The sequence below is a fragment of the Chroicocephalus ridibundus genome, chromosome Z (assembly GCF_963924245.1).
Source record: "Chroicocephalus ridibundus chromosome Z, bChrRid1.1, whole genome shotgun sequence".
Taxonomy (NCBI): domain Eukaryota; kingdom Metazoa; phylum Chordata; class Aves; order Charadriiformes; family Laridae; genus Chroicocephalus; species Chroicocephalus ridibundus.
The window spans coordinates 73974625-74000303 of NC_086316.1; the positions used below are offsets into that span (position 1 = coordinate 73974625).

Sequence of the window (25679 nt, forward strand, 5' to 3'; positions counted from 1 at the left end):
ATATCACTTGGGTGTTGGCCTCTTCTCCCAAGTGAATAATGACAGGACCAGAGGAAATGGTGTGAAGCTGCAGCAGGGGAGGTTTAGATTAGATATTAGGAGGAATTACTTTACTGAAAGAGTGGTCAGGCACTGGAACAGCCTGCCCAGGGAGGGGGTTGAGTCACCATCCCTAGAGGTGTTTAAGAAACGTCTAGATGTGGCACTTCAGGGCATGCTCTAGTGGCAGAGATTGTAGGTTGGTTGTTTGTATTGGGTGTTTTTTTTTTTTGTGGGGGTGCGTATGGTTGGACTCGATGATCTCAAAGGTCCTTTCCAACCATGAAGATTCTATGATTTTGTGATTCTATATGGGTTGGTAAGCACAAAGGAAATGGATATACTTGGGCTTTTTATTGTAACGGTGTGTGGATAGTAAAAATCAGAAGCTTACATGTCCATTGGAATTTATTTACATTTATTCAAACTTATCTTACATTCGAGTATATTTTTATGCTGTTTGCCTTGCCACACAGGTCAAAATTTTTACAGTTCTTTATCCTTCACAAGTAGTATTTTCAGCATCTTTTAAAATGTAAATGCCAAGTTCATGCAAAAAGAAATCTACTTACAACTAATTTTATTTATTTATTTATTTATTTATTATATTCGAAATCTGCAACATCAAATACGTGACATGCTGCTTCGCATATTAATTCAGCTTTGTACAGTATACTTTAAATGGTAGTTCAGAGGGGTACAGGTATCGGTCTAGCAGGATGAACCTGGGGTAGGTTTGTAGGTTTCTGGGCTTCTCAGTGGTATGTGCCTGGTGCTGGCTGAAATCCTGAACTGGTACTGCAATGCAGGGCTAACTGGTCACGGCGTGTGCCAACTAATGGAGCTGCTGTGCACTGCAACTCAGTTCTGAATGTGTAATGTGGCTGGTGTAGTTTTGATTATTAATGTGATGATATTTCAGTTTTATACATTATGTGTCACCAGTACCAGCATTTCTTTCTCCAGGCGTCTTTTGGACTGACCTCAAAGAACCCATTTCTAAAAACACATGCATCTTCTGTTGCACATATATGATAAACCAAGTTATTGATCACCTTTTACGCTAGAAGATGTATTAAACACACCATTAATAGTGCAATGCTGCCACATTTTGTATACAAGCAAGACACCATGATACATTCTGGCTGAACTTAGGTCTTCTAAAGGGCAAACAGTGCGCTCATGACAAAGGCATAACAGATCTTCTGCGTGCGTGAGCACAAGATTTGGGACCTAGCTGCCAGGTCATCCATTTTTCAAGGGAAGAGTAGTCTGTGTAACCTCAACACTGGTTCCCCTCAACACTTAGAAGTTGGGAGATGGAGGTAATGCTGGATAACTGTCCCCTGCCCCACAGTAGTGGGGCTTATACTGGACAGGCTGTAAGCACTTTGAGGCAGGAGCTGTCATTCTGGCCTGTGAATTTGGCCTGTCTGGAATAAGGACATCTTCTTCCATGAATGAGATGCCAAGGAACTATTGCAGTATCTGTAATAGCAACCGGTGCTCCTGATCCTTCCTAGGGCTAAGGGAATCCCAGCACTGTAGAAGTGTTTCTTTGGCTTTGAGGCTGGAAAACTACCACCAATTGCTGTCAAAATGGCATCTCTCACTTCTTTTTCAGGCCTAGGGGTATTTACATTCCCGATATTTTCCTGGTAACACAAGTCAGCTGGCCTTCAAAGCTAGAATGAGTGGAATTAGCCCCACTGAGCTCAGTGCAAGGTTGCTCGCAACAGAGCAAACACGCTTTCCTGAAAGGACTTAGATACATAGGTCCCCAAATTATGGGGGAAGCTCTAAGCAAGTCTTGCCTGTCAGTCAGACAAGATGACAGCTGCTGAGGAGCCCGAAGGTCTGCCTGGCTGGTATTTAGGTGACACCTACTGGTGGAGCATTCCCACTCTTTGGGAATATTTTCCATGCACAGAACAAATGGTTCATGGATGTGCCAAAGCACTTGGGCTTAATGTGCCATCCTGCTGAGAGTAAGAGCTGCGTGTGGAGAAAGCAGGTCCCTTATCTTAAGCTATGAACTGGTGTCATTAGAGAGTTTGGAGCAAAACTGCAGAAGAGAAATTCCTTGAAAATGACATTCCCAATTCATTTTTTTTAGCTTGGCTCTGTCTCGCACCGTAATCCCTGGTGTTGGAGTAGGGGTAACTTTTGGATGGATGTTTAATCCATCCAGGGTTGGGTATTCAGAACTTTACTGGACGGGGTCCTCAGCAGGCTGGTGTCCCTTTGGACTTGGTTCTGCTTGGGGTCAGGTTGGTGGCAGCCAGAAGTCCCTTCCAACCTATATCATCTTGTGATTCTGTGATACCGACGTTCTGTCTGCAAGCGTTACAGCCACACACTTCAAATCAAGCTTGAAAATTTTGTCTAGTCAACGATGCTTCTCATTCTTCCAGATACCCTCAGCTTTTTCAAACAGCAGCAGCATCGGAGGGAGAGATGGCAAGAAAACCAAATGGCTGTCAGAAAGGTTTCTCGACGCTCTGTTAGCAAGGAGCGATGGGTGGAGACGCTTGTGGTTGCAGACAGTAAGATGGTTGAATATCATGGAAGTCACCATGTGGAATCATATATCCTCACTATAATGAATATGGTATGTACAATTTTTCCCTTTTTTAGATATGTGAATGAAGCAAATTTTAACTTCATTATGTTATTGATCACCCAGAAACAAGTCTGTAACATTGTTCTCTGACAGAAATGTCCTATCATTCATATATATTCATTGAAACTCTGTATTTTAAAGCATTTTTTACCTTATATTTTGCAGAAGCATAATTTTTCTCTGGATTTTAAGTGAGAGAAGTTTCATAGCTATAAATGCTAACAGTAATTTTCTTTCCACTGAAATGCCCTGTTTCCCCTGGAACCTGTTGCTTATTGGTGATTTTAGGTTGGTGGCTATAGCAGCAGAGAGAAATTCTACAGTTTTAAGTATATGGATTCGTTCCTATGTCTGTGGATGAGAAAGGCACACAGGACCCCACTGAAATTGTAGTAATTTAGCAAGAGCTAAAATATCAGTGTATTACTGTTTTGGTCACAAATCCAAACAGCACCGTATGAGCTATTATGAAAAAAATTAACTCTGTCCCAGTTAAAACCAATACAACTGTTTTTCCCAATAAGTATCCTGCCTATAATACAAAGTCCACATTGCAAAATAAAGAAAAGTTTAACTTCCAATGTTTTCCTGCGTGTCAAGTTTCAAAATGTAATCTGGGAAAAAGGAATAGAGTTTCATGAGACTGCCTACAGATACATCTTCTGTCACTATCTGTATCACGGTAGATATTGACCTTGGAGAGTCTATTGAGAATGTCTTGTACGTTATTATCGTGGTACATGTGTAATATATGTGAAATTAATCACAGTGTAATTCTAGCCATGGTAACCAGTCTGTCCCTTATGTTTATACAGTATGTTCCTGACTGTGCCCCAAGCAGTCTGGCTAGCTACTCAGGCAGTTAGCCTGATTAAACAGACACAAAGATGATTTGAGCACGTGAGGTTTTGTCCACGCAGGGAAAATATGTGGAATAAAATCCTGTCACGATCAGATTCATGAACAAACAAGTCTTAACATTTTTTCTGCGGTATGTATGTACCTGAGATGTTAGGGTTACTCACAATGATTCAGCTTTCAGTCTAATACCTTGAACAACACCCATATCAAAATCAGACCATTGCAAACCCAATTTCCACTTCAATTTGGTAATTTCTCTTTAGTGGTCTTCTCCAAGACAGTTTTGACCCAAACCATTCACATCCAATCCGTACCAGTCCATTCATATTTCTTGTGATACATGGCATAGCTCACATATAGATAGATTATGACTATCTACTGCTCTGATTCCCTTTCCTTCTGCCTAATTCAACATTGTGATGATGTCTATGACATTTTATTGGGGTCAAACTTTTGCCAAGTTCAGTTCTTACTCTTTTTTTATTTGGATTTTTTTGAATGGATTCATTATCTTTGCTTTTGTTCTTATCATCCTCTTTGTGCTGTGAAAACACAAGTGTCTATCATTTAACTGATTTCTCGTTGCCTAGTACTGACTAATTTTTGCTTTGTTGTGGTAGAAGCTGATTGCTGTCAAATCAAAACTGGATGATTTGATGTGCTGGTTTTTTTGCACACTGAGTGGATCTCTCCATCAGTGATACGTCACTCTAGATGTTGTGTTCTTTTCTGCTTGTGTTTTTCAAGAACTCTGCAGTTCTTGAAAGGGAAATGGACATAAAATAATCTTGTGTAATCTTGTGCTTTTGCTCTTTAGTTTAGTAACTTTTGCCAAATCCTGTATCATCACTCATTTTGCAGAGCTGCCCTTTGTGGTAACATTTCTGCCCTTTGCAGTTCTAACATTTGTTGCATTTCAGTAGACTTTCAATGAAGTGCATTGAGGATTTAAAAAACAAAACAACACCCCCATCCCAAGACGAACAGTGTGCTTGAAGTAAATGTCGTATTTTCTCTCTAAAGTCCTGTTCTTCTATAGAGGAATCAGTTAATCTCATACCTCCTGGCTCTGGCACAGGTCACAGGGTTGTTCCATGATCCAAGCATTGGCAATGCAATTCACATTGTGCTGGTCCGGCTCATCCTCTTTGAGGAGGAGGAGGTAAGGTTTTTATTTTCCTCAGAATGTCACTTATAAAGCTTGGGATTTTAATGCATTGAGCCATAATTATGGAGAGGAGGGTTTATTTGCTTAAAATAATGTGCTCATTTTACTCTTCTAATAATCTTTGGTATGTCTTTTTTAGAATAAATGCTGCCCTGGATAGCAAAATATTTAGCTGATGACTTCAGGTATTTCTGCAAAAAATTGCCAAGGAAAATGTAATTAAAACAGGCAGATTAAGAATAGGGAAATGGAATCTCCCCGCTGTCAAAAGAACATGGGATGCCAAGGAAGACTAGATGAGAAACAGAAATTAATGTGTGCATCTTCATTCATAATCTAATTACGTAGAATTACCTGAAATGTATTAAAAAGTGCAATGCTAGATTATTTGGAGGTCTCTGAAGAAGTAAATCTGTTATTGTGTAGCTCAAACACACATTTAGCTTTTTAGATTTCTTTCAAAACAGAAAAAATGAGGACTAAGTAGATGCTAATTGCTGTAAACTAGCTATATATTGGTAGGTTCCAGTGTCTCTCATCCATAAATATGTTGCTACATGCTTAAATACACACTGATTGTCATCATTTTATAGTTTTTAAAACACCATGCATGACATGGCTTGCTCTGGCTGCAGGAACACATTAAGGGGATTTTCTCAGTGGCTTATCGTAGAATCATATGATAAATCATTATGATTTATGACCACAGGCCAGATGGTGCCAGTACTGTAGAAGACAGTGAACCAACCCATGGGGCCAGGCTGGGTCTTCTCAAATAACTGTTAGACTAGATTCTATCCTTATAAGCCTCAGTGTAAGAGTATGCAGGCCAAAAACTGTGGTTCTCATCTTAACAGGACAATTAGGACCTTAAGTCCATGATGACCTCCAGTAAAGTTTACTTGCTAAATTTCTGTGCTTTTTTGATAATAAACCATGGATTCCTGTTCAGTTGAGCATGGCAATGTTGGAAGCAGCAGTATTGGGTATCTTTCTAAATTTGATTTTAAGTTGCCCAGAAATTACTGTCTGGTAACAATGTTATTTAGACGCTTTGTAAAAAGTTCACTTTTCTTAAATAAACTGAGACAAGGTACAGTGAATGCCCAAACCAGAAATGAGAAAATCTGCATTTGAATGAATTTATTTTGCATACTTTCTATTTCAGAAGAAATTTCAGTAACTCGCATGTATACTGTATAATAATAAGATGTGGAAGAAACATCTATGACTGCATTGTTTCTCTTTGGAATCGAAAAATATTGTGAAAGAAATGCACCCTTAGAAGCCTAAATGTTCCCTGAGCATGACATTGTTCACATAACATTGAGTGACAAACTTCAGCATGAAGTCCCATGCTACTTAGTCTTTACCTTCTCTGCAAAGGACAACTTGCTTTCAAGAGAATATAAAATGTTTGTTTGAACGTTTCAGTTCGGTGTTGGATCTTATGAATCTCACAGACCAAAAAATATGTACATTTCTGCATTTCATTTTTTCTTTAGCTGCAGCCATTATGAAAATGTCAACATTTTAACTTAATATTCAGCATGTTAGATAAATAGATGTCATTGCTCCTAATGATGTCTCTAGCTTTAGGCAAAAGCATAATCAATTGCATTTCAAAGATTACCCATCTTCACAGCTAACATCACTGACACGTTATTGCAATGTGGTGTGGTCTTTACAATAATATTTTCCTTCATTGCCCATTAGCAAGGCTTGAAGATAGTTCACCATGCTGATAAGACACTAGCCAGCTTCTGCAAATGGCAGAAGAGTGTCAATCCCAAGAGCGACGTCAACCCTACACACCACGATGTGGCCGTCCTTCTCACCAGGTATGACAGCAGTTCAGTGCTGTGACTGGCTGTTGTTACGTTGTGTTTTTTTTGGTGATGATGTGTTTTTATAGGCTCATACCATCATTTAGTTCATCCTGCATAGAGCCCAGTAAAGTGGTATGATGAAAACATGCTGTTTCTGAATCACAGTGTTAATGCAAAAATCACCTAGTGTGAGCGTGTCTGACACTAACACAGGAAGAGAATATGAGCTATATTATAAAAATATGTGGGTAAAGTTATAACAGCTGTACCTTTGAAAGGGATTGTTTTCCGTTTGTTTTCAAAGTAAGTATAACACTGTATGTATGCATGTGGGTGTTTTATTAGAGAAGCATCTTAGTCAGGAAATTGGGATCTGTACATCCCAAGAGGTTACCAATTTGCAGACCTCAGGTTATTTTCCCGACTTGATCCTCTCAATCACTTCTCTATTCTTTGTTGAGGCAATATACCAAAACAACATAGCATGTAGATGAACATCTCCATAATGACAAATCCTGAAGTAATAACATACAGGTGCAGCTCAGGATGGAAGAGTATTTTGTGAACACAGTGCCATTTATTTTTAAGCTTTAAAGTGTATGATTTTTGAATATTATCTCCGTATTCAATGAGAGACAAAATATTTTTTTACGTGTGAACAAGGGAGGCACGGAAAACTTGAAGGTGATGTCTGAGGTCACACAACTGAGAGAAAAGATTGGGTCTAAGGTCTGCAAAAAGAAGTTTTAAGTTAAAGTCTGTTAGGCAAAAAAACAACAACAACAACAAAAATAAACTAACAAATAAACCAAACCAAAACAACCAAAACGTACCCCTCAAATAGTGGAGTAAAGAAAAGAGTCAACAAATCTTAAAATGAGAAAAAGAAGTCTCACAGTGATGCATGGTTTACCTCTCCAAATTAACGGACTTCAAATAGTTAACTTGAATGAAACTGAGTTACGGTTGAGTTTAATAAAACATACCTCAAAATGCTGTCAGAGGTGGAGGTTTTAAAACGTTTTCTTATGCAAGCTGACAATGAACGTATGTATTTAGACACTACAACACCATAAATATTGGCTACAAATTATAGCAGTATATCATAGTAGCAGAACGAGTGCATGCTATTGTTGCATATATATTTGTAAAAAAGTTAACACTATACTGTGCTTAAAATGCAAATTAGCACTGATACATTACACAATGGAGACTTACCACCCAATGTAAGTGATGCTCTACAGTTGGTTTTAAGATCTATTAATGGCACGTCTCTTTTGTGATTCTAGAAAGGACATCTGTGCTGGCATGAATCGTCCGTGTGAAACCTTAGGTTTGTCTCATCTGTCAGGCATGTGTCAACCTCACAGAAGCTGTAACATCAATGAAGATTCTGGCCTTCCGTTGGCTTTCACTATTGCGCATGAACTTGGACACAGGTATAGTTGAAAGTGAAGGGGCGACCCAGCTGAGTTTAATTTATTATTTGTACGTTAATACTCAAATTGACAGACAGAAACAAAACAAGGAGTGAGTTAACGTCTCTGTTAATAGAATCAAAACTGTGTTTGTTTTTTCTAAGCAAAGGAATAAAAAAGGAATTCTTAAGCCTTTGAGGTTTTGTTGTGGTTTAACCCCAAACAGCAGGTGAGCACCACACAGACACTTGCTCACTCTCCCCCAGTGGGATGGGGGAGAGAATTGGAAGACTAAAAGTGGGAAAACGCATGGATTGAGATAAAGACAGTTTAATAAGTAAAGCAAAAGCCGCATGTGTAAGCAAAGCAAAACAAGGAATTAATTCACCACTTCCTATTGTCAGGCAGGTGTTCATCCATCTCCAGGAAAGCAGGGCTCCGTCACACGTAACAGTTACTTGGAAAAACAAACTGTCTCTCCAAACATCCCCCCCATTCCTTCTTCTTCCCCCAGCTTTATACACTGAGCATGACGTCATATGGCATGGAATATCCCTTTGGTCAGTTGGGCTCAGCTGTCCCGGCTGTCTCCCCTCCCAGCTTTTTGGGTGCCCCCCACCTTCTTGTTGTCAGGCCAGTATGAGAAGCTGAAAAGTCCTTGGCTGCTTAGTAACAACTAAAATATTAGTGTTTTATCAACACTACTCTCATCCTAAATCCAAAACGTAGCACTATACCAGGTTCTAGTAAGAAAATTAACTCTGTCCCAGCTGAAACCAGGACACCTTTGCTTATATTTACAACTATTCAGTCTGCCCCTTTTAACAGAGTCGGCTAGGGTAATAAATCAGGGTGAAATAATCAACCTACAAAGAATTATCACTTAATCATGCTAATTTTTTCAACCGTATACTGAATTAGTGTGCAATTGCTTTAGATAATCTCCAAATCAGTACAAATAATTTACATAAAACATCCCTGTTTCATTATATCAAGGTATTTCAATATTGCATATTAGCTAGAAACCATTTTTAATTCAAGCAGTCAGACTTCAGAGAAATATCAAATCTTTGTTCTCCTTTCCAACAAACAAATAAAGTCACTTTGGGGCATTTCTTAATAACTGGTATCTTCTGTATATTAATATTGCTATTATGGATACGCTTAGGTCAAGTCAACTAAAGTTCCTGGGCATCTAGTTTTGGACATACATAAATTTTTTTTTATGATTGAATATTTTTGCTTGAAACTAGACTTCTTAGTATTACCAATTTCTACGAGTGTTTTGGCTGGTTAATTCATTTATTAAACTCACCTGAAAAAAAATCTGGTTTTTTTAATCAGTTTTGACACTGGGCTGTTTTCCCCAGGGTAGAGTCTATCTCCTGAATGTTCCAGTTTGGCTATAATGCCTGCCCTTTTCAGCTGGACCAAGTTGCTTGGCTAGGTGACATGTTCATTGCTGTATCTACAATCACATTATTTTCATTATGCAGCCAACCACCAGTCAGGATGAATTGGTATTTCCTTATGGAATTATAATAATAATAATCTGACACAAAGATTACTCAAGTATTGATCCTATCACCCATTAACTGGCCTTTCTTTATTCAACCCTTCTGTTGCCAGAAAGGAAATAGAATAAGTAAATAACGCTGAAATCATTACGGTTGGATCTGGGTGCTTTGGGTTTAGTTACTTGGTTCCCACAACCTCTTGCTGACAGGGAGTTTTTTTCCTTAATGCTAGTTATCAGAAGACACTTCCCGGTAGAGCTGTGTGTGACCTCCTGGTCTAGCCTGGGTGTCTGGTAGCTCACTGTACTTTGGATGCTGCGAGACAGCGTACTGCTATACTTTCCTCAGAGGCAGGAGCGGTGCAGGGCTGTGCCTGTCAGAATTGTCTCCACAAAGGAAATTGAAAACTCTAGGGTTTGTTGTTAACCTGAAACCCTCCTTCCCTCAAGCCAGATTAGAGTAAGTACGGTAAAAAGTTCAAATATGCACAATAGAACTCTGTAAGAACAGGTGAACAGAAAATGAGAAGAAAGCCATGTACCCATTCCTTGGATGATGCCGAAAGTGACCTCTTCCCCATACTGTCCTTCTAGACATTCGCTGTCCCCTGTGTCAACCCTGTTCGTGGAAAAGAGCCTGTCAATAAGGGGACACACTTGCTTTTATAGCTATGACCCATTACTGAATTTAATTCAGACCAAAGTCATGCCCTGCTTTTGGAACATTTGAGTCATAGTACAATTACATTTTCCAGAAACGAAGTCTTCAGTGGTTTGAACTCACTTTGTCTGATCTGTGATTGAATCATGACCTGAGTTAGTTTTCACTGCGTTTTCATAAAAGGACTTAGACACCATCAGATGTTAACAGCGTAGGTGTCAACATCCTCATGTATCAATATCTTTGTATATTATTATTTCAGATAATCTGCTTCACGACGAGATGATGTAGAGGCATGTGTGTTTAATCAGCTGAATCCCACCCGAAATTTTTAATGTTTATGACTTTTACAAGTTTTTGAATAAAGAAATCCCTTAGTAAGTCAGAAAAGCTGGAGAGAACCATGTTGAGAAGACCTGCCATGGAGGTCTGTTTGTAAGGCATAGTTTAAGAAAGCTAAATAGGAAGAAGGACTGGTGGTTGGAGGCTAATTCATTGAACGTTCGGTAATTTGGAAAACAGTATCTCTGTCTCAAAAGAGATTTAAGAAGAAACAAGCAATAGAGACGTGATTATAAGACAGAGTGTAGCAAAGCCTGATCTTAGCTAAAGTGTACGAGTCTGAAGTAACTGGGATCCACGATCTAGGAAGCTCTTAGCTTTAGCAGCTTAACCATACCTGAGGTTTAAACCATGACTCCCAGCCCAACTGTGCAATAGTGTTTTGACTCCCTTAAAAATACCCCAGAATGTATCCTGTGGCAATCTGTTCTTTACTTTGTGCCAGACAATATTGCTGTGCATAACAGACATGTTTGAAAGCCTGTTGGAGTGTATAATTTTTTATAGGCTTTGGGTTGTATCTTCTATATGTTTTTTTTAGCAAAGGGTATCTACAGCCCACCGGGGAAGAAGCAACCTTAGTGTCTTTTTAAGCACAGTGTGGAACCCATAGATGAGTGTTGTGGTAAGGCCAATCAGCTGGAATTATTAGATGTTGTTAATTTTATCTCCAGTTTTGGTATCCAGCACGATGGAAAAGAGAATGACTGCGAGCCTGTTGGAAAGCGCCCGTATATTATGTCCCGACAGTTGCAGTATGACCCTACTCCACTCACCTGGTCGCAGTGCAGCAAGGAATACATCACACGTTTCCTAGAGTGAGTGATCAGTTTGTAGCATTTCCCTGAAATAAGTACGGTTGTGTATGAGGTGTTTCTGTGGAGTTTAAAGTAAATCCTGTATTATTGAATCCCTAAGCTTATTGCTCAGTTAGTATTTGGGAAAAGCTCCATTGTATTATTGCTTTCTGGAACTGAAGTCAAATCTTGTCGTATTGGCTCAGGTTTGGTGCAACCTGCAGCTTTTCGCAGTTATCAGGAAGAAGGAAGCCTTTCCATCAAGGACATTGGTGGAACATCATAAAGTTTGCCTTTGGCCATGATGATGTGTTCTTGACTTCAATGACTTGTTCAAATTCATTATCATCTTTTTAAGAGCAGCAATATGGTATATCTTTAAGCAGAGGCTGTAGTGTGTTCTAAAGCCACTGTGCAAACCATAATGACCTCATAATATTTCAACTTCTACAAGCTATATTTTGCCTTTGTAACCCTCCCTAACTAGATGGAGTGCTGTTTGTTAGCAGCACTTCAGCATCTCTTAGCTGGAATCTGGACTATTTCCAAAGGCCGTATAAAAAATTACCGTTAAGAATTAGATACTGAAAGTCTGTATAGAAGTGTCAAAAAAAGTGTCATTGTGGTTTGGGTTTTTTTTGATATGCAATTTTGTTCTTTTAGCCGTGGATGGGGATTCTGTCTGGATGATATCCCCCAAAAAGAAGTTTTAAAGTCCCCAGTCATTGCTCCTGGAGTGATTTATGATGTGCATCACCAGTGCCAGCTTCAGTATGGTTCCAATGCTACTTTCTGTGAAGATGTGGACGTAAGTGCTATATGTTTTTCTTCATTTTCCTAATAAGAACTTAAGCTTGTTGAAGAGGGTGGAAGTGCAGCCAGTGAACCTTAGTTGCTAACTACAGATGCAGCATGTTCAGAGTCTCATAGGCCAGATATGCAGTGTTGAAAACACTGTTTTAATTCTGCTCTGCAGATTCTGGAAGTGAGTTTTTGCACTGTTTGCCGTGTATTTTGCAAGACCTGCATGCTGATCTTAGGCAAATTATCAGTGCAGCTTAAATCCCATTTTAAAGATCAAGATGCTTCAAGTTTATAGCTTTCAACTGACCAAATCATTCTGGGAACAAATCTTCAGTTCCTGGAAGAGAACTCAGGAAAAGAGAAATCAGGGTTGTGCTCTATTCCCATATGTCCTGATTTTTCACACTCCTGATGGTCTAACTACTTAAAGGAAATTTCAGTCTGTGTACCTTGAAGAATCTTTATTTTCCCATCAAACATGAGGTTTTTATGTGGAAATACATAATTTACAAAGTACCCTGGGGTTTGTCTCACAGTACAGCAAAACAGCGTTGTGTGGTGATGCAAGGGAGCAGTATAATCACAGCAGCACAACTCTCTACACGAGCTAGGAGCCACTGCAGAGTAAGAGGCTATATTAGCTAAGGTGCACAGGTGTGGTATTTTAAGTGTACCTAGCATTTTCAGAGCTATTTGGCTCCATGCAGCATTTTTCTACATCGAACAGTTCAGAAACAGTGGTTTCAAGTGCTAGTCTAGCTAAGTGATCACTAATTTTTGCTGTGTTTGGGGCAGCAATATACAGTAAACATTGTAGAGAGCATCCAGCTTGCTCCACATGTTAAACGGGGCTGTGGCAGAAGTGGTGTTATGGCTATCAGCAGAGCTGGAGGGGTTTTTAGGCAAAGTATTGTGCACAGCTGTGGATTGGGGACTGCTGGTGTTGACTGTTTATTCCATTCAGATAATTATCTACCCTTCTATTAGGGAGATTATTTCTGATTAATCTTCTCAGCCTTAATAGATAACATGATTACCAATGTTGAACTGCAACTAGTGAATCTGAAGCAGGGATTGAAAGATTGCTTTCATTATCTGCTGTTCCAGTTTCCTCAGTTACTGCAATTTGTCTGTTGGTACAGACAGAAAATTAAAGTATAATTTTGCAGTATTGTTTCATTTTCTCTCTCCTTGAGTTTGAACCTAGTAGACCTTTACATTCAATGTCTCCTGATTAACCAATTTTACAGCTAGACATATGTCAGAAAATTAATCGATATCACCTCATTTTGCATTTTACGGGAAGGCCTGTGTTTTGCAGGTAGCTGCACTGTCAAGGAAAGGAATTGTGAATAGTATGGTCTGCCTGGCATGTTGAATGATCACTATAGTCATTTCGTCTAAGAGATCTGACTGTTCTTTGCCTTTCCGTGATTAACTTAACACTTGCTCACTGATCAGGCTATGTTTGTTCTGTAACTTTTAATGTCTGACCGAATTAGATCCGTGGATTCTTTTTGAGAGAAGAATCGACATTTAGCTGAAGATGCCCAGGGGTTCAGTGATAACACTTACAAAGAGTGAGTTTTAGAATTCAGTTAGTGGTTTCCACAAACCATTTAGGTAGGAAGTCCTCCAAGCATCTTGTGAAGTACATAAATATTGTCCCTCTATTAAGGAAAAGAAAAGCAACATACAGATTAGGGGGAGCAATTTTCCAAGTGGTAAGTAGATCTATAGCTTCCTATAGGGCAGCTTGTAGGAGCTCAAAATCTTTATCTTATTGCCCTCTGTCTCTAAAACTTCCACTGACTGCAGTGAAAGTGTGCTTTTTGGACTTGGGTGAAAAGTGTGTACCACATTGCTGATGATAAAAATCAGTTGCCCTGCAGTGAGTCCATGGTAGAGTCATGAATTTCTGGCTGTTACCTCCAAAAGCACACAGTAAACAGTGCTTTTCCTTGTGCTGTTGTTATTTCAGTATTGTTAAAGATGGAAAAAAGCTCTGATACATGGAGATCAATATGGAAAAAATCTTGCAAAGCTAAAGAATTTCCTCCATGAACTTTGAAACCTGTGAGTGCACCTCACAAAAATGTAACTGTCAGTGGAAAGCTGTGTTTGGTTTCTGTGCCTTTCTCTGGCATCTGAAGCACAGTACAGGAGTGCATTTCACACACTAAAAAGCACAAAATGTATGCTATATACAAGTGTTAAAAATAAAGGATTAATTTCATAATGAAAGAAAATTCATCAGCCGTAACACTTGGGTAGCTCTGCCATAAGAACCTGACAACGACGGCTTCACAAAGAGTTGCGAAGTAATGCTACTCCTGAACTATAAATAGGGAACTGTGAAACAACCTTTGACTTCTACACATTGCCCTAAAGCAGCTTAAAAGAGCCGAGATGCCATGCCTCAGCCCTTGTATTTCAACTGGAGATTTGAAGTGCTTTGAGATGTTCCATACTATCATCTTGCTTTTGGGTGTTCTAGATGAAAACCAAGGTGAACACACAATGCAGAAAGTAAATAAAGGGCAACTCTGTCAAAACGGACCATGACCAAGCGTAGCTGTTTTAAATAGAAGCAGGTTAGAAACCAGCAGCCAAGTTTTGCATTTCACACTCAGCCAAATGTTGCTGCTAGCTCACTGGGGATGGAGTTTCACAAGTGCCCAGTTTCTAGGTTGGCTGCCAAACCTGGCACGTCGTTTACTCTGAGAATCCCAGCGGGAGCTGCTAATGGGATCTTTCTTGTTGGCCCCTTTCTCTGATGACACTTGCGTCCCTGCTTCATGGGTAGGTGCTGCCAGCTCTGTTCCCTCTCCCACTGCTGAGCTCTACAGTTCAAACACCCTCAGCCAAGAGCTGGCCCAGAGCCCCCTGGGCATTTCCTTCTGCTGTTCCAATTGGGAGTGCACAGTCTCTCCGGCACACCTGGTTTCTCCAATTTGGAAGTGGTCTTGCACACAAAGCCCTGCTCATTCAGGAGTTCCAAGCATGCAGGGCTCCTGTGTGTCAACCAAAAGAGAAGCGGGTGTGCATGTGAACTGAGGAGGGGGGAATAGCCCTGGGTGTCTGTCCTCGCTCCCTAGAGAGCAGTTCTGATTGAGTGAAGAAGAGTTGTTATAAGGTAGCTGTAATGTTTCTTGCCCTGCTGGTTTGGGTGACCCTCAGGAGTTTCTCTCCCTTCTGTGGAGTTGGCCGCTGCGTGCAGAGCAGCAGCTGAAATGCTGTGCTTTACTGGCAATGTAGTGCATTAAACTGGCACCAGTTTCTCAGTAACTTAATATGGAAGCATTCACTAACCAGAGCCCTTACTCTGCCCAGCCCACTAGGCTTTTTTCTCTGCCAGCTAGCTTGGACTTCTTCTTTTAGGTCATTTCTTTGACGTCTGCTTGGCTGATGTTTTAAGAGACCTGTGTTTTGCTCTCTTTTTCCTCATCCGTTTTTGGGACCTCCATGCATATTAAGCTGGCTGTTGTACTTGGAGACATGACATTGTTTTTACTTACCTGGCTAGCTTCTCTAACCTTTGATTTCAATGTATTATTTCAGGCAGACAGCAATGCAAAACTGAACATTGTATTCATTAGTACTCATTAAATGAAAATAACACAAGCTCTGTTCACAGTAGTGCGCTATACACAGTAGCGCGCAAACTTTGTAAAGCCATTTTTCCAGTGTGTAGCTGGGAGCTGAGCAGCCAGTGAGGAGAATATTTAAACTCACATAGTTCAGATGATTCACTTGATAGAAAGTATTCACCATTTCGTATTTGTCAAATACTCCCTCCTTGTACACTAATGAAGAGTGCCTAAATTTGGACCCTTGGTGGGGCCTAACTTGTGGATAACCCTGAACATCTGCTTCTGGAAATGCAGAAAATCAGGCTGTGTAAATGGATGTACAGAACTGTGGGAGACTTTTGAGAACCTTGGCCATAGGAGTTCAACTCTGCTTCAGACTGCTGCAGTTTTCTTTCTTTTCCAGAACCTTTGCCAAACACTCTGGTGCTCGGTGAAAGGCTCCTGCCGCTCCAAACTGGATGCAGCTGCAGATGGAACTCGGTGCGGAGAAAACAAGGTGACGGTGTGGGCCACACTGCCAGCAAGCTGCACTGCCTGCGAAGGGCAGTGGAGGAACCGCGAGTAGCTCTGCCATTGTTTAGCATGAAGGAGGGGCATCCTGTGACATCTCCGTTTACATTTCCACATTTCCACTTAAGTTTTTTGTGGACCTTCAGGGACTGAAACAACAAATAATTCACAATAACATTTTCCTGCAACAGCGATCTTAAGCTGTTTGTCCTTTCTCTTCTCTCTTCAGTGGTGCTTCTCTGGTGAGTGCATTACGGTAGGCAAGACTCCTGAAGCAATCCATGGCGGATGGGGTGTTTGGTCGTCCTGGTCCCATTGCACAAGGACATGTGGGGCAGGAGTTCAGAGCGCAGAGAGACCATGCGATAACCCAGAGTAAGCTGAGTGCACAATCTTTTCTTACCTTTTGTTCAAGATCTTTGAGGTACTTATGACATTGGAAACTCTTTTGTATGAGACTGTTATCAGCAGGTGCCACAGCAAGACAGACACTGAACACCTCTCCTCCCCAGTTAAGTATATCTGAATGAAATTCAGTTGGCTCACCTTTTTATCATTATCTTCTTCTTTAATCCTTACCCTCCATGGAGCTTATTTCTACACGAAATGAAAAAAATCGTGTTATTTAGCATTCAGGCTTTGCCAAAATAATAGAAACATTGCTTTAATAGTACTGCCATGAATAAATCAATGTCCTCAAACTTTGGGTGAGAACAATAGCTAGGAATCTGTTCCTGAGGGAAATCAAGGACTCACCTTTCATGTTTTGTTCTAGTCATCAGCTTTGTTTGAACTTCAGACATATGAGTTCATAGGTAAAGAACATGAAAGGCAGAATTTTCTAAAACATATCTGAGTTTGTGAAGACCCTACATCTCATTTTCAGAAATCGCTAAGAGGGTGCCTAACAGCAGAAATCACTTGGCGTTTCTGGAAGAACTGTCAAACATTCTGGAAAATACAGTATTTTGGGAGAGTTGATTTGATAAGGTCATTTATTGTGAGCTAAACCAGGCAATGTACCAAGAACTTCTTTGGGATACAAGGTTTGTCTAAATCTCTGTGCTCCCTGCTGAAATATTTAGGCACTTGAGCACGTGAATGGTATCTCTACCTTGTCAAGGATTCAGATTCACCTTGTTATCCCATTGGAACCTGCAAGACATTGCTCTTTTAACATTGTTTTTTACCCAGAATCTTATGTCCCAATCTCAATGTTCCTTTTCTAGACCACAGTTTGGAGGAGACTACTGCACAGGAGAAAGGAAACGCTATCGCATGTGTAACATTAGCCCCTGTCGCAAAGGCCTGCCAACCTTTCGTCAGATGCAGTGCAGTGAATTTGATACAGTTCCCTACCAGAATGAATTCTACCACTGGGTGCCCGTTTATAACACAGGTACGAAGCTACAATTTTTTTAGTGTCTTGTACAAGAAGTCGAATTACAGGCCTATGAGAAACCTGTATGAGGGCAAGAAGTCACTGAATTATAAGTCTTTTAATTAATTAGGGAGAAAAATCTGGTGTGCTTGCATATGCAGGTGTACCTTTTGTGTATACACAAAGGCAGTGGTCATCCTCTACTCATGGATGTCTTTGCAAAAGTGTAGTGATAATGGCTGTGAGTGTAACTACCCAGTTCCTGGAGAGGTACTGCACTAAGAAACGCTGTTGAAGTCACATCTATACTAATTGTTTGGGATAGACCTGAAAAATCTTTTCTAGTATCAACTGCAGAACAAGAAGTACAGTGTGTAGCATAGAGCCGCATGTTTGGGCCTGCAGGCATCACTGCACCCAGTAAGCAGAGCTCCTCTGCTGCACAAACGTGGCTTTACTATTTCCAAACTCAGTTCTACGTGGTAAGTGTACCTGGCACCACACAGAGGAAGTAATGCCTCAGCACGTTCGATGTTGTACTGCCCTGTATTGTAGAGACAGAATTGATGCCTCTTGCTTATAATTTGCTTTGTACCAGCTAGCTACTAAATACAGGGGCAGTAGTTATTACCATGCAGTTTGATTCTCAATGTATGCCTAAATGTAAGGAGTAGATTTTCCAGCAGAAGCCAGCAATATTTTTTTTTAATGAAAATATTAACCAGGTAGTGAAGTGAAGCTCAAGACTCAACCTTCAATTTTGTTTGCCAACAGTATTTTCAGCATGTTCATTGCATTTTCACAGTTATTGGCAGGTCTGAATGGGTTTCCTAAATTTCAGCTACAGTTTCAATTTCATCTATCAAATACGCCATCGAAGATGAACCTGGAGCAGACAGGCTTCCAGGAAAATTTTTCACAAAAGAAAATATGGGCGATAGAAAAAGACTTTCAGAAGGACTGTCAGTAAAACAAAAATGGTAAATGCTAGCAGCCTAAGACTTAGTCCAAAGACAAACTCATAAACCATTTTCTGCAGTCACCAGTCACTGAAATTGGGATTCTAGCCCTCTCTGTTACTCACATGTATCACCGCAGAGTACAGCCTTACTGTTCACGTCCTCTCTAGGGCAGTGCTACAGAACTGGTAGTTCTGCATGTGCATTTGTTGCAGAAGGTCTGCTTTTAAAGGGCATCAAGAATCATGAATCAAATGCTTCCTGCACACTGGAAGGCAGGCCAGTGGTATGTCCCTGCCATATATAAATAGAGCTTATTGGAGCTTTACAGACAAACCACTTATCTTTACAATGCTGGATTATTGACCCTGATATATTTCATCTGGAAAATTCTGGGTTTCAGTGACTTTTTGAAAAATCCTTCAAATACCATGCAAGTATTTTTTCTGTGGCTTAAAAAGCTTTTTGACTGCTTTCACCTGTTTTCTCAGCAGCCAGAATTTCAGTCTAGAGTTACATGTTTACCCCATGGTCTGTGAGGTCCTTAACATTTGTAACTTCATTCTTACATTCCGTTAACAGCATTCGAAGTATTTTCTTGCTGCTAAACTCTAACGTACAAAAGTCCTGGCTTCCTCAGATAGGTAGCCTCTCCTAGGAGCACTCATCTAGGCAGGGAGTTGGCCAAACGCTGTGCTGATCCTTCATCTGACATCATCATTGTATGATTGAGGGTGGGGGCGTATCATGGGCACACTGCTTCCAGTTTTGTCCAGCCGGTGTTACTGCACTGAAATACATCTGAGAGTTTTCTTCCCATCTCATTTTCAAGTTTTCTTTCCCCTTCCACTGGTTGCTAAAGGTATCCTGGGCAAAACAACTTCAAATAGACTCATGAAACAGTGCTGTCGCTGTGAGATGGAGCATTTTGAGCCTTTTTTGTGAGTGTTTCTCCTAAACAAACCAAGACTTTCAACAGAAACAAACCAACAGCCTCTTTTAAACCCCCCACAAAAAAAAGAGATGGTATTTCAGGGCTCTGGAGACTTAATCACCGTGTCCACCATATGTCCACCAGTCTTCATCGGTGTACACTGGCTTCACTTACTTTTTCCCTCAGTTTCAAAGACTTTTCACAACACTCTGGTGCTACTTTGGCTTGCTGCCAAGAAAGTTTTGGCTTCTGTTTTATTATCACGCATTTTAAATCTTGTGCTGCACATGAGGTATATGGGGAAACACAAACCCACAGTACACATAACGGTTTTTGTCTGGAAGCATCTAGTTGAGGAGATGAAACCCTGAGCTAGACATTTGTGACATTTTAGACATTCTGTGTTCCTTCATCCTGCTGGAAAAACAATAAATGGTCTAGATGGTCACAGTTCTGTCTCCTGGCTTTAATTTCATAGCTTACATAAGCCAGTTCTAATGAGTGTCACATAATTAAACACTGTTGTAATGTTCTTTTCTGTTATGTAAATTGTACCTTCAGAAGAGAACAAAGACTCTTTTTTGAATAGCTTATGATTTAATATAAGGTGAGATGCCACAAGCAACTTTAACAAGCAACCTGGCAGAAAAGCCGTGAATGACATCTGGCTGTTACCCAGGCTAACTATGTTTAAGGTTCCAATTGAGTTTTTCCCTTCTGTTTTATGTGAGTTTGGGCCTGTTGGGGAACTTGCATAGTCCCATTGTGGTTTTTCCCCGGACCACAGAAACCCATGTGCTCAAGCTGGAACACCTGAGTATCCCTGGGAGTCTCAACATGAAGGGGACTTCCAGGTTCAAGGGTTCCAGGTTCAAAGCATCCCACAGCTCTGGATTTTCTGAATTGTTCTCATGACCCAGGCCCCTGCTTTTACACTTTAGTCAGACTTTGGTGGTAATCTACTTCTCTTGCCATCAGGCTGACCCCACATTTATTTATTTCATATCTTTTGACAAATTACGTTTATCTGAATCTGATAGCTTCTCAGGGCTTAACTTCCATGTAATAAGTATGAGTCCTTCATTGAATCATATAAATACTTTTTTTTTTTCTCAATCAGTGCCAGGATCATCTCATGTACTGGCAGATAGGGGTTATGTTGCTAAAGTGTTTTACATTTCATATTTTTTCTAAAATATGTCTGTGTATCAAGTAAGATTTATACTGGTACCATCACAGGGGCTGAGCTAACAACGTGAGATAGTGTTTCTGCTGCCACTGCTGTGAAATTAAAATTTCTCTTGAGTTCCAAACTTTGTTAAAGTGATAAAGTAGCTTCACCTCAGCCTTTTTTTCCCTGTTTTATCTGTGTTTGGTAATTGTGTTTTCTAATTTTCTTTGTTTTGTATCTCCTCATCCAGTTCTGAGTTCTCACAGAGGTGAGGGCTTGAAGAGGCCCACCACTTTTCTTCTTGTGAAGTAGGAAAAAATATTGAAGCCTTATCATCTGCTGGCAGACACATTAATCACATCCTTCTCAGTCAGGTTAAGCTGGATCCTTCCTGCATGTGAACTCATGGGAGTCAGCTGTGAGGGCAACAAATACAAATTAGGAAGGGAATATGTCCCTTTCTAGTTATCTTCACGTTGTTCTGTTTACACTTGGTGAATCTGAGATCCATTATAATACACACAGGGGAAAAAAAATCATATGCCTGAATTTTGGGATTTTTACTCAGCTTTGCTGGCTTGCTTCTTCAGTCCCCTTCTGATTACAAGTAAGTCACTGGGGCACTTATGGAAGTTCTGTGGCTTGGGATTTCATTACGTCTGGGTTTCTTCTATGTATTAGGGGATTGATCTTGTCCCTATTCAAATCGGCAGCATAATCTTGGTTCAGGCTGTGGGCGCTATGGATAAAAACCAGGATGTAATTTTTCTAGGCTGCTGAGTGTTGGTGGCAGATCAGCTAAAATCTTCTCTCCAGATAGGAGCAATGCAGTGCCAGAAGGATGCAGCCAAGCTGGAGGAGGTTTACAGGAAAGCAACATGGGAGTCAAATGATTAGAAAAACATAGTTTATGGGAAAGGCTGAGAAAAGCAAGTTTTACTCTAGAGAAGAGAAGGTGGAGTGAGTTAGATGACAACTACTTGAAGAGAGTTTCTAAGGGTATATAGCATGCATATACTGAGAGTTCACAGATTGGATGTAGTATTTCATGCATATGCCGGATTGCAAAAATTGCTGTATATTTTGGCCTAAAAGTTACTAAGATGACAGCCTTTTTGTTAAAGTCTCACCATGAAGTAACCAAACTTGCTGAAGTAAATGAAACTAAACCAGCTGATATAATGAGGTCCTTTTGAGCAACCCTAGCACTCATGTTGGTGTCAGTCTATTTAGATTTTGAGGACTGAAACAAGATTTAGAAAATCTGAATTCAATGCCAGCCTTTCTTTCAAGTTCTTCCATCATTTTGGGAAATTTGTTTATTTTCCTTGTGTGTCAGTTCTCTATCTGAAAATAGGAGCTAAAAGAACTTTCTACATCTGTATCTGTTTTGTGTTTAAAATGCTAGGCTTTTTGAGGACAGCAGCTGATTCTGGTGTCGTTTATTTATAGTCCTAGAATAACGGAGCCCTGTTCTTTTGTCAGGTCCCTGAGCTCAGCTGTAAAAAGATAATAAAGATAGATAAGTAAATAATTTGAGAAAATGAATGGCTAATACAGTGCTAGGATAATTTCCTCAGTGGTGCCCTAACCACCGTTCTGTGCAGATGAAATATCAAAATAACTTTGAGAATGATGGCAGTAGTATAAATATTGTATAGGATTGAGATTGTGGGGAGGGAGCAATATCCTCTCACTGCCAGTGGGGCTCAGTAGAAAACCAACGGGAAGAAAATCAATACAAAATCTGTGGGTACAGGTAGGATCTAATTTTAGATCAGCTACTACAATTAGGAAAACCGGGAAAGCTTTCATGCCTAGAAAGAAGGCTTTCCATGATGGAAAGAAGGCTTTCCATCACAAACCTTTGCAAGTCTGAAAGTTTGCTTGTTATTTATATAACTTTTTATTTTGGCTTAGTAAGGGGGTTACCTTGCTCTGCAAACTTTATCTGAGTTATATACGGAGAGCATCGTAGTTATGACAGGAAGATGTCAGCAGTCAGCACTACCTGCTTTTTCTTGCACAGTGGTTTCTGAAATGAAATTGGATACCATCTTGCTCGTTATGTCAACACACAGCAAGGGAGGACATCCAGATATTAAACCGCTGCTCTACATATTTCATTATGAACAATGTAAAAGCTGAAGTGGCTTTATACAAAGTCTGTATCCATCAGGATTGATTCTGAGCAGGTTAACAGACTAGCTGGAATTCTGGGATTCTCCCTTCCATAAGCGTATTGTGCTTGGTGTTTAAAAAATGGTGCGTTGAGAAGATAAGTAAGGTGAAACAAAATTTAGAGCACTAAAGTAATCACATTAGCCACATGGCCAGAAAAAGATTTCTGCAGATAGAAGTAAAATTACTTGTATGGCTTATCATGACAGCCCTTATCAGAACAACTGATGGATGTTGCGGCTGGCAGCTTTGTCAGAGGAACTGAGAGCTGATAAGGATTACAAACTTTATGTTCTTGCCTGAGACTCTTTTGTAGAATCTCCCTCTATGTTCTTCATCATGACTCACATCACTTTGAATTCCACCAGTTTTATAACCTTGGTCCTCTGCCTCTAATCACTCTGTTGCCCTTTACGAAAGCATCTTTGTTTGAGAAGCCACAAGCACATCATTGTTGTCAGTCCTAAAATGCCATTTTGGCTCTACTGACAAGTGGGAAAACACTAAACTCCTCATTAAAGTTTTGGATTTCCTTTAGTGTCCCTTGTTTATTTTTTGGATCCCAGTTCTGCAGAGATCCTGTTTACGTGAATGACAGTCACAGTTTTAAAGCTCAGGCTGTGTGGGATTCAGTCCTCGAGCTCCAAGCTCTTTGGGGGCAGGAGCTGCTCTCACTTTTGCGCGCTGCATGGTGCTGTGTATGTGCTGGTGCTATACAGACCAGAGCAATGAAAGCAAGTTTCCCTGTTCCAAAGAATAAACCCTTTTGTAGATTATTTAGTTTCTTTGCATTAGCAAAAGTTTGAATTTCTCCTCCTGTTACTAGAAATTCCTCTAATGTAAAACACAGTTCTTTGTATAACACAAGCCAGGGCAACTAAGGAGGAAGGGGAGGAAACGGGAGAAAGACGTTCATTAGCCAGGATGTGGAAGATGTATAGTTACCTTGCATCCCTCTGAGACTGAGGGAGCGGCTTTTGTTGTCTCTGTCAGGCACAGGATGAAACTGTCACTCAGCAGAGGCACCTCTGCAGCACACAGGGAGATTGTATTAAAATGGCTCAATAATGGTGCCTTGAAAGCCCTACTGACTGGCAGTTTTAAGGCCCACTGCCTTGCTCAGCAAAGCATTTCAGCTTGCTGAGCCTGAACAAATTGCTTTAGCACCTGGCTAGACTGGAGTCTTGGAATAGACCAAAACCAGAAGACAGGTCCTCTGTTGCTGTCCCTCATTGACATGACAGTGGATGATTTTTTTTTCCTGGGTCAGATAGCTCTGTCTCTGATGGAGCCTTTCCAGGGAGTGATATGATGGCAGGGATTATATCTGTCTTTGCTTTGACCTTGGTTTCAGTTCTAACTCATCTTCCATGTACACAACTTATTTACCAAACTTGTGTGCTTTGACTGTCCTAAGCCTGAATTTTAAAATTTCTCATTCCCAAGGGCCAGTGTCTGTGAGGTAGGGAAATGTGCCCTCGCCTCTTCATACTCCATGGATGGAACGGACTAATGCTCGTCTGTTGCAGAAAATCTTGTTTCAGAGATCCACAGATTGCTTTTGCTACAGCTTTTCTCTTCCCTGTTGCTTCTGTGCACATCTATTCAAGAACAGCCTGGATCTGTCAGACCCACCAATATTATTCCCGTTTCATAAGTTGCCAAGCAGGGAAAAGGTCCAGTGTTTGAAATAATTTATTAAGTGCCAGCAGATAGCTGAAAATAAGCAGTGACGTGACACTCTACTGACATGCAGAAGATGAGAAGCAACCATTTGACGGCTCTCTGAGAGAGGCTGGCAGTGGTGATGAGCAGTTATAAATTATCTCTGAAGTCACTCAGTCATCAGCTGGTGGAAAACTGTTGCTTGTCAGTGTCCTTGGCAATCTCACCCCCACATTCCTCCTTTCCCCTCACTAATGACAGATGGTTTTCCTGGTTTCCCATTCCATTCTCCATCACAGCTGACGGCCTCATTATTCCTTGGCTCAGCCAGACAGCTGCTAACATGGGAGCATGGAGGCGTGAGAGCACCAGCCTCCAGCTCCTTCCTACAAGTCCACGAGTGGCATTTATCAGTCTTGTGTCACTCTGTTAGCAATATGACCCTGGCTCCGCTAACTCTTCTAATTAGGCCATTTCTGTCAGCAAATGCCAGGGAAAGCGAGTGGATGCTGCTGTAAAGACATTCTGGGGGCATTACAGTTCAATGTCCCTCTGAAGTATTTTCTCAGAAAGTGTCTTTGTTTTCCTTTCAGCAAACCCCTGTGAGCTCCACTGTCGCCCCATAGACGGACATTTTTCAGAGAAGATGCTTGATGCAGTCACTGATGGTACTCCTTGCTTTGAAGGGAGGCACAGCCGAGATATCTGTATTAATGGCATGTGTAAGGTATTGGGTATGTTTGCATGTTTCTTTCTCTACAATTTTATTTTATGGATGAAGTTTAAGTTATGAGAAAATGTTTAACAATTTTTTGGAGGATCAAGGCAAAGCACTCCATTTTATCACATTTTTAATGATCATGGAAACAAATTTATAGAAACAGCTTTTCCAAGTAGACAGAAGAGTCGTTTCCATCCTTTTTAATGAATCTATTAGAGTGAGTGCTAATTACTTTTGGTACCTTTTAACTCCTCTCTCTTCTTCTTCCATTATTTTAAAACATCAGTTTAAGAAAATCTGTTTGTTTCTGATGAGATGTAGCTTTAGGGTTGTAATTGATGTCACCACTGTCTGTGGGTTTTTTAATGAAAATGCAGTTTAACATTACACGTTATGTAGCAGTTCTGAACTGACTTCTAATAGGATCAGACGTTTGCTTTTGAGGGCAGTAAAAATTCTCTTAGTTTGCAATAGTAAATTGAATAACGCTGTACAATGAGATAACA

The 25679-nt window shown here is 40.4% G+C and overlaps 1 protein-coding gene across 2 annotated transcripts in view; it reads left to right on the top strand.

Moving 5' to 3' along the window:
• Positions 1-25679, top strand: part of ADAMTS12 (ADAM metallopeptidase with thrombospondin type 1 motif 12) — a 167817-nt gene that overhangs the window by 86464 nt on the left and 55674 nt on the right. For both annotated transcript variants that reach the window (XM_063320596.1, XM_063320597.1), the window contains exons 4-13: positions 2454-2650; positions 4602-4685; positions 6408-6532; positions 7810-7959; positions 11132-11275; positions 11918-12062; positions 16055-16147; positions 16391-16536; positions 17391-17560; positions 25046-25179. In XM_063320596.1, the coding sequence (XP_063176666.1) occupies positions 2454-2650; positions 4602-4685; positions 6408-6532; positions 7810-7959; positions 11132-11275; positions 11918-12062; positions 16055-16147; positions 16391-16536; positions 17391-17560; positions 25046-25179 (1388 nt within the window). The remainder of the gene's footprint in view (positions 1-2453; positions 2651-4601; positions 4686-6407; positions 6533-7809; positions 7960-11131; positions 11276-11917; positions 12063-16054; positions 16148-16390; positions 16537-17390; positions 17561-25045; positions 25180-25679) is intronic.